This window comes from Mytilus edulis, chromosome 14 (assembly GCF_963676685.1).
Source record: "Mytilus edulis chromosome 14, xbMytEdul2.2, whole genome shotgun sequence".
NCBI classification, from domain to species: domain Eukaryota; kingdom Metazoa; phylum Mollusca; class Bivalvia; order Mytilida; family Mytilidae; genus Mytilus; species Mytilus edulis.
Window position 1 is genome coordinate 27,241,365 of NC_092357.1, and position 11,849 is coordinate 27,253,213.

Sequence of the window (11,849 nt, forward strand, 5' to 3'; positions counted from 1 at the left end):
ATATTTTAACATGTAGCTTAGGAAGCATTACTATCGACGTAATTGGATATAGTCTCTTAATATGACACTTTAACATGTTTAATGTAGCTTTTTTTTATTTCAGTGGAGGAGTACTTGTACACGACCAATCATTAACACACAATGCAAATTATTAGATAAGCAATTTGAGAATATTGCTATCCCTTTATGAACAGTTTCAAGCATTCTCAGGCTGTAATATGGGAAAAAAACTACATTTTGCATGAGTTAACATATTTTAATCCTTTGTTATGTAATTAAATTTGCTATATAAAATCACTCCGACATATCCTTCTTTTTATCTACACATGATGGTAAGAATCAATTACTGATGAGTCTTTTGTAGATGAAACGCGCGTCTGGCGTATATACTAAATTTAGTCCTGGTATCTATGATGAGTTTATTTACATAACAGCGGTAGAAACGAGTATAAACCAATAAAGTCCTTGATATATTGATATTTTTTTTATTTTATAGCTTTCTATATTTTCTGTGAGTGCAAGGGAGTATATTTGATATAAAACATGAACAAAAAGATCTTTTACCATATTCAAAATTGCTGAGGGACCCTAAATTCGGACCAAGTGACGTTAAAACCTTCTGTGCCTTCTAATTAATTTACGGTCATTTGATTGCTTTATTACTTAAAAGTTTGTTCGCCTACAATCGTTTGCAAGAACAAGCTGGTCGTATTTTCAAAAGTGGTTGCATCTCAATAGTTACTTTATCAAGATGACAGGCTTGTAAATAATCATTGCAAATACGTTTTCCAATATATCATTCGTTAAACATTTTTATTGGTAATACAAATCTTCTATAAAAAGGAAAACAATATAGTATTGAAATAACTTAGTTTCACTCCGCCTTAAGGTGGTACCCAACAATTTCACTAAAATTAATTTGGCTCGTTTAATTTTCATAAAATTTTGTCAAAGTACTTACTTTCACCCTTTAACAAAAATATAAAAATTTCAAAAATTTTGAACCAACCGTTTTGTCAGAAAAATTACACTGGTTATATAGCAGTTTGACAAACACCAATTTTTATCATTGAGAAGCTTTACATTCCCTTTACAACACAACGTAATCAAAACGTTTAGCTGACTTTACAGAGTTATCTCCCTGTAGTGTTAGGTACCACCTTAAAAGGTGTTAAAAAGATAGAAAGATTACAAATTAGTTGTTGTTTTAGTATTGATTAAAAAAATTGTTACCCATGTGTATACAACATGTACCTTACAATTATTATTTCGTGAAATAACTGCACGATCTGCAGTGCATTTCGATGTCACTTTTTATTTAATTTTCTTCCAAGATCTTGTCGCACGCTCAGAACAGCTATTCATTTGATGCCGATTTCAGGTATCTATGATATATTAATCCTTGGGAGACACATGTGATCACCTCCAGTTGTTAGGTGAAATCTATGTAATTATGTGTCCAGTAATTCTGACATGTAATTCGTTGCTATTTGTTTTTTTTTTTCTTTTTTATCGCTATAACAGTGCCAATTAGCGATATAATTGAATGGGTTTATTCATGTGTATTATTCATCCATTGGTATAGTCAAATAATAAAATAAATTATGTTCAGACTTTGTTCGTATTAATTACCTTTTGTTTTAAAGTTGAATGTGTGCTTTATTTGCTAAATAGACACTTCACTTAAATATAACTTTTGATAATTACGTTTTGAACTTTATTCCGTGTTAATCACTTTCCTTTATTGTTGCCTAATTGCTAAATGAACACTTCACTTAATTATAACTTTTAAAGATGACGTTTCGATCCTAGTGAAGTTTTTAATGTACTCCACGTTAAATATGACGTTTTGAGCCTAATGAAGGAATCACTGGCATCCAGGTTTAAGATGAAGTTTTGAACTTAATGAAGTTTTCACTGTACTCCATGCTAAAGATCACGTTTTGATGTAGTGAAGATTTCACTGTATTCCACGTTAATGATGACGTTTTGAACTTAATGACGTTTTCACTGTATTCATGTGAATTAAATGAGAATCCGTCTTTTTCTTTTTTGATCGAAACATCTTAAAATTAAATATCAAAAACACTAATGGATTTGCAAAACTATTCAATGGTGCAAATGTATACAATACATTATATATAAATCCGGCTTTTATATCTGCATAAAACTGTAAATATGCATCTACAAATATCGGCGTCCAACATAATATATAAACTGAAATAGAAAAATAAAATCTTTAAGAAATTTGATTCTAAAAAAGGGTGTCGTTGTCCCTGTAGAGAATTTTAAAAGGAAATTGAAGTAAAAAGAATTAAATTTCAAAATGTAAGGCAATCTTTTTCAGATAAATTTTCAAATAGTTTATACGAGAAAAAATTGCTAATTACGGATAGCAAATGAACTAAACACAGCTGACCGCTTACTTGTTTTGGTAACTTGTGCAGTGTTATGTGGACGGGAATAGTTCATTTGTGCAGAAAATCTTTTCATCAGTTTTTTTCATTCATCTTTTATATAAGCTTTGGGTTTCAAATATTTTGGCCACGAGCATCACTGAAGAGACATGTATTGTCGAAATGGGCATCTGGTGCAGGAAAGTTGGCACCGTTACTGTTATTGCAGTTATTTGATTCAAGTGATTTTAAACACAAATTTTGTTTAAATGATCCAGCATCTAAACCATTCGAAGGGCCAGTAAATAGATAGTTCATCTGTGTATCTAATATTTCATTTACTTTTGACTTTACCATTTAGTATGATTATACTTTGCTATTGCGTAAAATCAATTCATCCATGAATTTTTATGTTATTTACCCACAATTAAAGCATATGATATAAGATCAATAGCAATTTTAATTGTGAGTGATTCAAGGAATCATAGAAAGTTTCACTTACCACACACAACAACTAGGAGTAGCTTTATAGTCTTGATTTTTGCATTTGAAATAACCCTATCCTTCGGAATTATTTCATCTGTAGCAACTGTAAAAATAAAAATATTTCTGAAACTTGAACTCCTACATTTTTATTTAGTTTACATAGTCGAGTTGTGTAATTGGAACTCTTTAAATATTAGCACACATTATAAAGTATTTGCCCTTCGAGATGACATTAAGATGAGACCTCAGACCATACAATGCTACCTCAGGCATAGATTACCTTAGCTGGATTTTGCAAAACTTTTAGAAATTTTGGTCCTCAATGCTTTTCAACTTCGTACTTTATTTGGCCTTTTTTACTTTTTTGGATTCGAGCGTCACTGGTGAGTCTTTTTAGACGAAACGTGCGTCTGGCGTATATACAAAATTTAATCCTAGTATATATGATGAGTTTATTTACTACCACTGGGTCGATGCCACTGCTGATGGAGATTTATTTTCCCGAGGGTTTCACCAGCCCAGTATTCAGCACTTGTTGTGCTGACATGAATTATCATTGATATGGTTATATTTATAAATTAACTGTAAACAAAATTTATAATTTTTGAAATACTAAGGCTTTTCTACCTCAGGCATAGATTATTTTAGCTGGATTTGGCAAAACTTTTAGAAATTTTGGTCCTCAATGCTTTCAACTTCGTACTTTATTTGGCCTTTTTAACTTTTTTGGATTCGAGCGTCACTGATGAGTCTTTTGTAGACGAAACGTGCGTCTGGCGTATTTACAAAATTTAGTCCTGGTATCTATGATGAGTTAATTGCATGCAATTTTTATTTCTATATTTAAAAATTTCCCGAAAACCCTTTTTTGTTAGATTGAATATGTTCATGTAGTAACACCGTGTTTAAAGTTTCATTTTAATGTGGTAAATCAGGGTACTCCTCTTAAAGCTATTTTTCTTTCCCTAAAAGAGTACTTACTAAAACTTCTAGCAGAGAAAAACATGATGAATACCTGTTATTAAGGTGACTGCATATTGATATTGCAAATTTACAGCTGCAAGACACGACATGAAGCTTATTGTCCATGGAGCGCCATGAACGTGCGAAAAAAGGCTTCACATTTTATCGAGTAGCTGTACTAGTAGTTTTCAATATAAATATGATAAAAATCTGATAGTCAATTTGTCGGATTTATTAAGTGTATTTTGTATGATAGTCATGTGTTTAATTTGTTTTAGCAGGTAACTGAAAGGTGGCTTGATAATTTTTGTTCGTTCATTCTAACATCGGTTATATGTTCGGTTCAAAGTTATAAAAGCCAGGTTTTATACAGAGCAAGGAAAATGTATACGTACAATTGGAACACCCATTACTCGAAATACATAACTTTCCAATCAAAATTCAAACTGCCTATATTGATATAGTATAAAAATGAATAATTTGCACCGAAAAAATTGCTTGTAATAGTATTACTCCTTTTCTTTCAATGTAAGCCATATTAAAGAAAAGTAAATATACATTTTTACAAATTATGATAATAAATCATGTTTTTAGACTATTACCTGTATCGCTTCTGTTTGCCGGAATGAATCCACGTTTTTCCCGTCTACGTATTGTGATTATTATACCAGTATAACATATAACGATGATTATTACTGGAATAATTATAATAATTGTAGTATCAATATATATCATTGCCTGAAATGAAAGATAAGACCCCATTTGAATATACGCATAATTAGAACTAGTATGTATATCAATTTCACGCCAACTGTTAGGGTTATATCTAGTGATATATCAAACAATCAGTTTATTTCATATTATTATTTGTGATTTATTTTTTATGTAAGTTAAGACGTTAAGAAATTGACAACATTAAAACAACCCAAGTTATTGATTGGATTTGTTACACTCATTTTTTGGTGTTCTACACTGTATGTTGTGATGTGTGTACTTATATTTGTCTGTTTGGCTTTTCTTTTTTTAGCCATGACGTTTCAGTATATTTTCGACTTTGTTTGGATGTCCTTCAGGTATTTTTCGTTTCTTGTTGGCAGTAGTCAATAAGATGTATCATATTGATGTCCAAAGGAAAGACGACATGCGAATATTTTTATATAAACACAGTTCATACTTTGATTTCCAGTAATTTTACCATTCGTCTCTATAGTGAATATTATAGAGAGAGTTCTTTATAACACCCCCACCCAAAAATATATTTTTTGCCGATTTGAAAATACTGGATAGCTAACATTATGTTAAAAGTGTACTTTAATCAAAACAAATGCAGAGGTTACTCGTTTAATCTGATGTACATAAATAAATGCACAAAACTAGATTGAGTTTATTGAAAACGTCGACATCTCAATAAAAATCCATAAGGTAAGATAGGCTAAGATTTTATCAATTGCAAGACGTAGCTTTTATCATTTGCAAAAAGGAGTTTTGATCATTTGCAAAAAGGAGTGTTTAAAATGTTGGATAATATTTTTGGTGAAAAAAAACCACTTCAACGCAGCAGCCTAATCAAAAGTCACAATATAATAATCTCACAAAATTAGTTAGCATGGTTAGTGCACCACAAATCCCATCAGATCTATTAAACTCACCTCCATGTATGGAATAATGTGAACACACACTGTCTTCCACGATATGATGTGAACAGCGTACTGTACAGCAAGAACCGCTCCAGTTATCCATGCAACCGATGCCAAACCAAATCGATATTTTTGTCCTTTAGAGGCTGCAGATAAAGGTCTCACAATAACGTACAGTCTATCTATAGACATTACAACTATCGCATATATAGACACATAAACTGCCCACTGTGATAAAAATGCGTACACAATATAACAGACATATTTGTTCCAGGGAACTCCAAATTTGTTGAAAACTAACTCTGGAAAAACATAAAAGAGTCCAAGACAGAGATCTGCAAAACCAAAAAAAGGTTACAATTAGAAAAAAATAGCAATTGCTTTGCAGGGTTGATAAATAATCGAATGGTACAAAATAGTTATCAAAGGTATCAGAATTATAAATTGGTATGCCATATACTTATGTTTGGGGCATGAAATAGTTTTCTTTCAAAAAATTCAATTGCATATCTTTGATTTTCTTAAACATTTTTTTTTTTTTTTTTTTTTGGTTTAAATCTCGGTTTTCTGTTATTATTTATCCTTCCTTTTTGAAAATCGATCCGTTTTTTATAATTTTGGAAAACCAGTTATTAGGTGTAACAGAAAAAGCACTTGAATGTTAAATATATTTGTTCTATGTCTGAATAATTTCGCACTCGTCGAAGATGTTCGAAATAACAGTAATACCTGATATTGCAAGGTTAGAAACGAAAAATCCCATCCTCGTCTTCTTTTTTCTATATAGTAACAACACGATAACAAGTGAATTGAATAATATAATTCCAAGGAAAATCACAAATGAGATCCATTTTAAAATCACCTACAAAACCAAATTGTATAATATTTAATTGCAATATTTCAAAGTTAAAACACATATTACGTAGGTAATACACATATTACGTAGGTAATACAGATATAACATAGTAAATACACATATTTCATAGATAATACATATATTGCATATGTTTAACATACATTACACATATTTCAAGTTATCACACGTTTCGTATTAAATACCATATACAGATAACATATAGTTAAATAAAAACAGGAATATGCAAACCAAACAAAAAATAAAGCTGTTGATCAGATTTGATGCCGGAAATCGCAATATTGAATCTGCTTGATCTGACATATAGCACAACTTTGAGAAGAGACAAACATAAGTCTTCTTTAAATTTAGAGGAGTGAGATTAAGATTTCAAAACGCTATAGTTTACTATAGTTTATGTTGTTATATGTTGATGTGCAAATACGTAGTGATTAATTTAACCTTCTGATTGGTTGCGTTTTATCATACTGTACGTATTAGTAAGTAATTTGAATAATTGATATCAACACTATATTTTGGTGAAGCCTGTAAAATTAAATCGAAGATACAACGGGAAAGGTCGATTTAGACAATGCCATGTTGATATAACGAAAGGCAACAGTAATCTACCGTTGTTCAATAGTCATAAATGAATCGGTTGAGAAAAAACAAATCTCAGTATCTGGGTTAATCGGTTTATAATGCAATGGAAAAGATATCGATAGCTCTTAGAATTACGAAAATCAGTTACCTTTCTTTCAACGACATTTATTGAACATGTTTAGGGTGATATTTGTGACCAAGATAAACTCACAGACAAATGTATACGGCAAATTATTTGATTGATTGATTGATGGTTTCTTTAAGTTGCATCAGTGTAATGACCTCTACCGCAGCGACTAATTGGTATATTTTTATATATATTAAAAACAGAATACATAAATCATAAAAAAAGTCGAAAGCTAACATCACAAGGAGATCCCAAAACGCCAAAAAAATATGATAATTTACAGATCTCCATCAACTCAATGTCTAAGTTCTACTGTATCAGTTTTCAACTTATTAGGTGTTTTCTTACATCTTATCGTTTTTCTTTATTTATAGTAATACAACAATGCTTACCGATTAATTCGTTGCAGCAAAGTCGTCCTCAAATTTAAGTAAAAAAAACAAAAATACCGAATTCTGAGGAAAAAATCAAAACAGAAGGTCTGTAATTGAACGGCTTAATAAAAAACTCAAACAAATTAAAAGTAATGGATAGCAACTGTCATATTTCTGACTTGGTACGGGCATTTTTTTATGTAAAGCATGGTAAATTACTCCTTGATTTATAGCTAATGAATAAGGAAAGGATGGAAGTACACACAAGAATATGCAAGAGTCATGGAAAAAAAACTTAATACATAGCAATGTGGAGCCCACCACAGACATAGTGTACCTTGAAAGATTTAGCAGATGCTGGTTCACACGGAGCACCCGTCGTTTTGCTCATGTAAGTACACATTCGGTCATAAATAATCGATAGGCAATTTCGATCATTTGACTCTCTTTGAATTCTGTTTAATAATAATAATAAAATTTGTAATTCAAAAGCAATAACTCCTGGCAGGAGTCAACTTTTTGATTCAACCATTTTGCTATTTTTGCAGATTTTGTTTTGTTTATTTTTAGTTTCGGGTAATTTTTATGGTTAATGATGGAAGATATTTATGCTCGTTTGAACTTACCTTATAATGCTCTGATGTATAACTCGTTCCATTGCTGTGATTACTATGTGTCGTTGTATTGTTATGAAATTCCATACTGTAAATTGTTTTCTGTAAAAAAAAAATGTAATGTAATGGGCTTTTTTTAATGATGACGACACAGTATAACGACGTACTTACAACAAAAACTACATGAATTCCGACATTAATGATGCCTTGTATAATTTTGTTGTACATTCCTTAGATTTGCATGCTTAAGACATTGATATGGACAGACTTAAGATACCCTTAGATATGTATCAAAGAAAACACGTATAGATGAGAGTTTTATCACATTGCACAGAACTAGTATCTGCTGACTTGCATTTACCAAAGAATGATTATACTTTTGAAATTCATTTTATATATTAGCCTGGATGTAGTTTTCCAGAAGATATTACAAATTGATTGTTAGTCATAAAAATTCAGTAATCTAACGATACATTTTATTAATTTATAAAATTTATCAATGAGGATTGTATCTCTCATGAAACTTGTCAAATATGCTGGTATTCTTAATTAGTACTATACAATTCATACACGACGCTTAATTAAAAACACGTAGAAAACAAAACAAACTACTAAAAACGTTAAGAACAAAAGAAATCAGAAAAGGTTAAATACAACAAATCTGTAAACACATTCAACAAGATGAAATAATCCAGGTTTATACAGAACGACACGGATAGCAAACGCAGTTATATGTTTTCAAAATATCCAGTTTACAATTTGTCTAGAAAAATAAACGTTTAAACGAACTTTTTCTTAATAAATGTGCTCAGACCAAACACTGTTATATAACAGTATTACTTTGTTACTGATTAAATACGAAGATTACCATTACGAATTAACAGACAGATTCGGTATGCTAATCCTAGTAAACTTATTTATAAAATCGGTATTTAATTTGCACCTTTTAATCTGTTAATTGATACGACTCGGACTTGATTAACAATGGTTTATATCTGTTATAGATACACAGACTCTAATAACAAACATACCGGGATTAATTACGAGTACTTGTGACCAATTTAAAATTAATATGACAAAAACGTTAACTACTACATTGTAAGATAAGTATGGATGTAATAAGATAAAAAAAAAAGCGGGTTGAAAGACACCAGGGTTAAATTTAAACTCATAAATCGAATATAAATTTACAACGTCATGACTATAAAAGACAAACAGATAAACAATAATACACAAAACAAAACATAGAACACTGGGGATGATCTCAGATGTTCCGGAAGAATAAGCAAATCCTGCGACACATGTGGCATTCGTCTTTTTGCTATGTTAGTATAAACCCGGCTACTACACTTATTTGGTAGGTGACATTCTTAAAAACGGAACGGGTGTGTAGTGACGACATGTGGAACATATCTGCTCTCATCTGTAAAAAGTGCGTAAGAATATGACATTAAAACACCGTTATACAATCTAGATGATGTTCTACAAGTATCAGATACATCCATGAATACTTAAGCCTAATTGATTGTATCTAGTGTACAAGATATCATAAGTAATTCAAAAAGGAGGAAAATCAATAATCAATAGAACCTTTCCAAAATAGTCAACTGTATTTAACACATAATACTCGTTTTCTTTAAACTCTTCACAACTCTTCAGAACTGATTAAACTGTCGGTTGATTATTGTTAACCAACATATGTGAATGTTTATATATGTTAACCTATATTGTTAATTTCTACGTCATTTGATCTTTGGTGGCTAGAAAGTTGTCCAACCGGCAATCATTGCATATGCTATTAATTTATATATAGATGTGATATGTGTGTTTTCATCATTACACTATTTAATCGCACCCTTGTCGCAAATATTTAACAGATATCTATTAAAAGTAATAGCAACAATTTAGGAAAACGTGTTATGATTGAATCACTGGTTATATCTTTCAATTAAAAAATAATTATGCGGTGACATATCCCTATATGTTATCCAGATTGAACATTATTTAAAGTTGACGGACAACCAATACCTATCATATGCAATGAAATGGCTATAGTAAGTGCAAGACGATTTGTTAAGTACACGATTCACATAGAAATCAATTACAAACGTAGACACACACATTGTATAAATGGTAAATCTAATGAGGCTTGGAGTAATGTTAAGATATTTTTGGTCATTCATTTTTTACTTCGATGCACTATGTTCTACAATGCAACAACTTAAACTGCCAACGTTTTTGGTAAACAGGTATATTAGTCTTGTAACAATTATCAAATGAACAATGGCATTAGGATTGAACTCATAACGCTGCTGATACATTTAGTAAGCCAGTTTTATTCTCTTGTTTGAAGTAAAACGTTATATATATTCCAAACAAAACAAAAACAATGTGACGCATGATAAATGATGTTGTACACATAGGCATAATGGCAAACAGTGATAGAAATCACATGAGATATATCAAAACCCTGGAAAAAAATATAAAAACAAATCTGTTTCAATCTGATAAATATTTAGTCATTGCAACATTAACGATAATTAGTTTACTGTTGATGGAAAATAATTAACAGATTATACAATCTCCTGTTATCTAACATAAGTAAATTAAAACAACTGTTTTCTGTAAAAATAGTTATCAAGAAGATATGCATATGAAAACTAACAATTTGAAGATACCAACATGTTATAATTGAAAAATTTGGTTTACAAAAAGATATTAGCGAGTTCCCTGATACAATTCTGTACTTTTCACAATATTTAAAATAAATCGATAGCGTTATATAAAACAGTGAAATTAAACATTGTTCAGAAATATCAATATGTATTTTTTGTTTGATATGTGCTTCGACCAAAAAAGCAAAATGGTAAATTTTTTTGTTGAATTTACCAGACAAATATATTTCCAGTATCCAAACTGATTTAAAAATTAAAAATAAACAAAGATGGCCGCTGAGCTGATAACACTGTGAAAAGTCAGCTCCCAATTTTTGCAATATTTTCAGCAGTTTTATTGTCTGAAATGGATTAATTTTATGGCCAAGAAGTAGTTTTTGAAGTGATGCATCCATTGATATGCTTTTTGTGTGATATATTTCAAGAAAATAGGAAATATTAGACATTTTCAAGGATTTTATTGTGTAAACTTGAATGATTGGATTTATCTACAATAGACATATATAATTATATTGTGTGCAATATGCCTGGAGGTAGTAACCATTCAAATAGACTTTCAAGTCAATCAGCAGATAAACAGAAACAAGTTAAAACTGTTCAGTCTTTATTAACAGCTAAGAAAGATAAAGATATTAGTAAACAACCTACAAAGAGAACTCGCTCAGATGTGTCAACAGATTCCAATACAAGTATGGATTTATCAGGGATAATTAATTTTCAAAAAGACCTAGATGAAATCAAGTTTAGCCTCAAGGATATAACAACAAAAGATGATCTGAATGAAGTAACAAAAGACCTTGTCAAAACATCTGACCTTGAGAATATGGTTACTGGTATTGTGAAAAAACTTTTTAGTAAATTTGAATCCACTTTAGATAAAAAGATGAATGAGAGATTAAATAAAATCCAAACAGAAATGCAAGAAAAGGTGGAGGCCTTATCGATTGAAAATGAACATTTGAGAAGGAAGATAGATCAAAATGAAGCCAAAACAATATCAATTAAAAAAGAACTGTCTGAAACAACAGAAATTGCTAAAGTAACAAATATAAGCAGTAACTACAATGAACAATACTCCAGAAAGAATAACATCAAGGTATTTAATTTTCCCTGGAAAGAGC

General features: G+C 30.4%; 1 protein-coding gene across 1 annotated transcript; it reads right to left on the bottom strand.

Moving 5' to 3' along the window:
* Positions 1-794: 794 nt before the first annotated feature.
* LOC139503234 (cardioacceleratory peptide receptor-like) lies at positions 795-8,163 on the bottom strand. The gene is made up of 7 exons (XM_071292992.1): positions 8,066-8,163; positions 6,212-6,344; positions 5,495-5,817; positions 4,448-4,583; positions 2,899-2,985; positions 1,161-2,217; positions 795-883 (listed from the first exon to the last, which is right to left on the bottom strand). Exons 1-6 carry the CDS (start codon positions 8,138-8,140, stop codon positions 1,976-1,978), a joined length of 996 nt encoding a protein of 331 aa, XP_071149093.1. The 5' UTR covers positions 8,141-8,163; the 3' UTR covers positions 795-883; positions 1,161-1,975.
* Between the last annotated feature and the right edge of the window lie 3,686 nt (positions 8,164-11,849).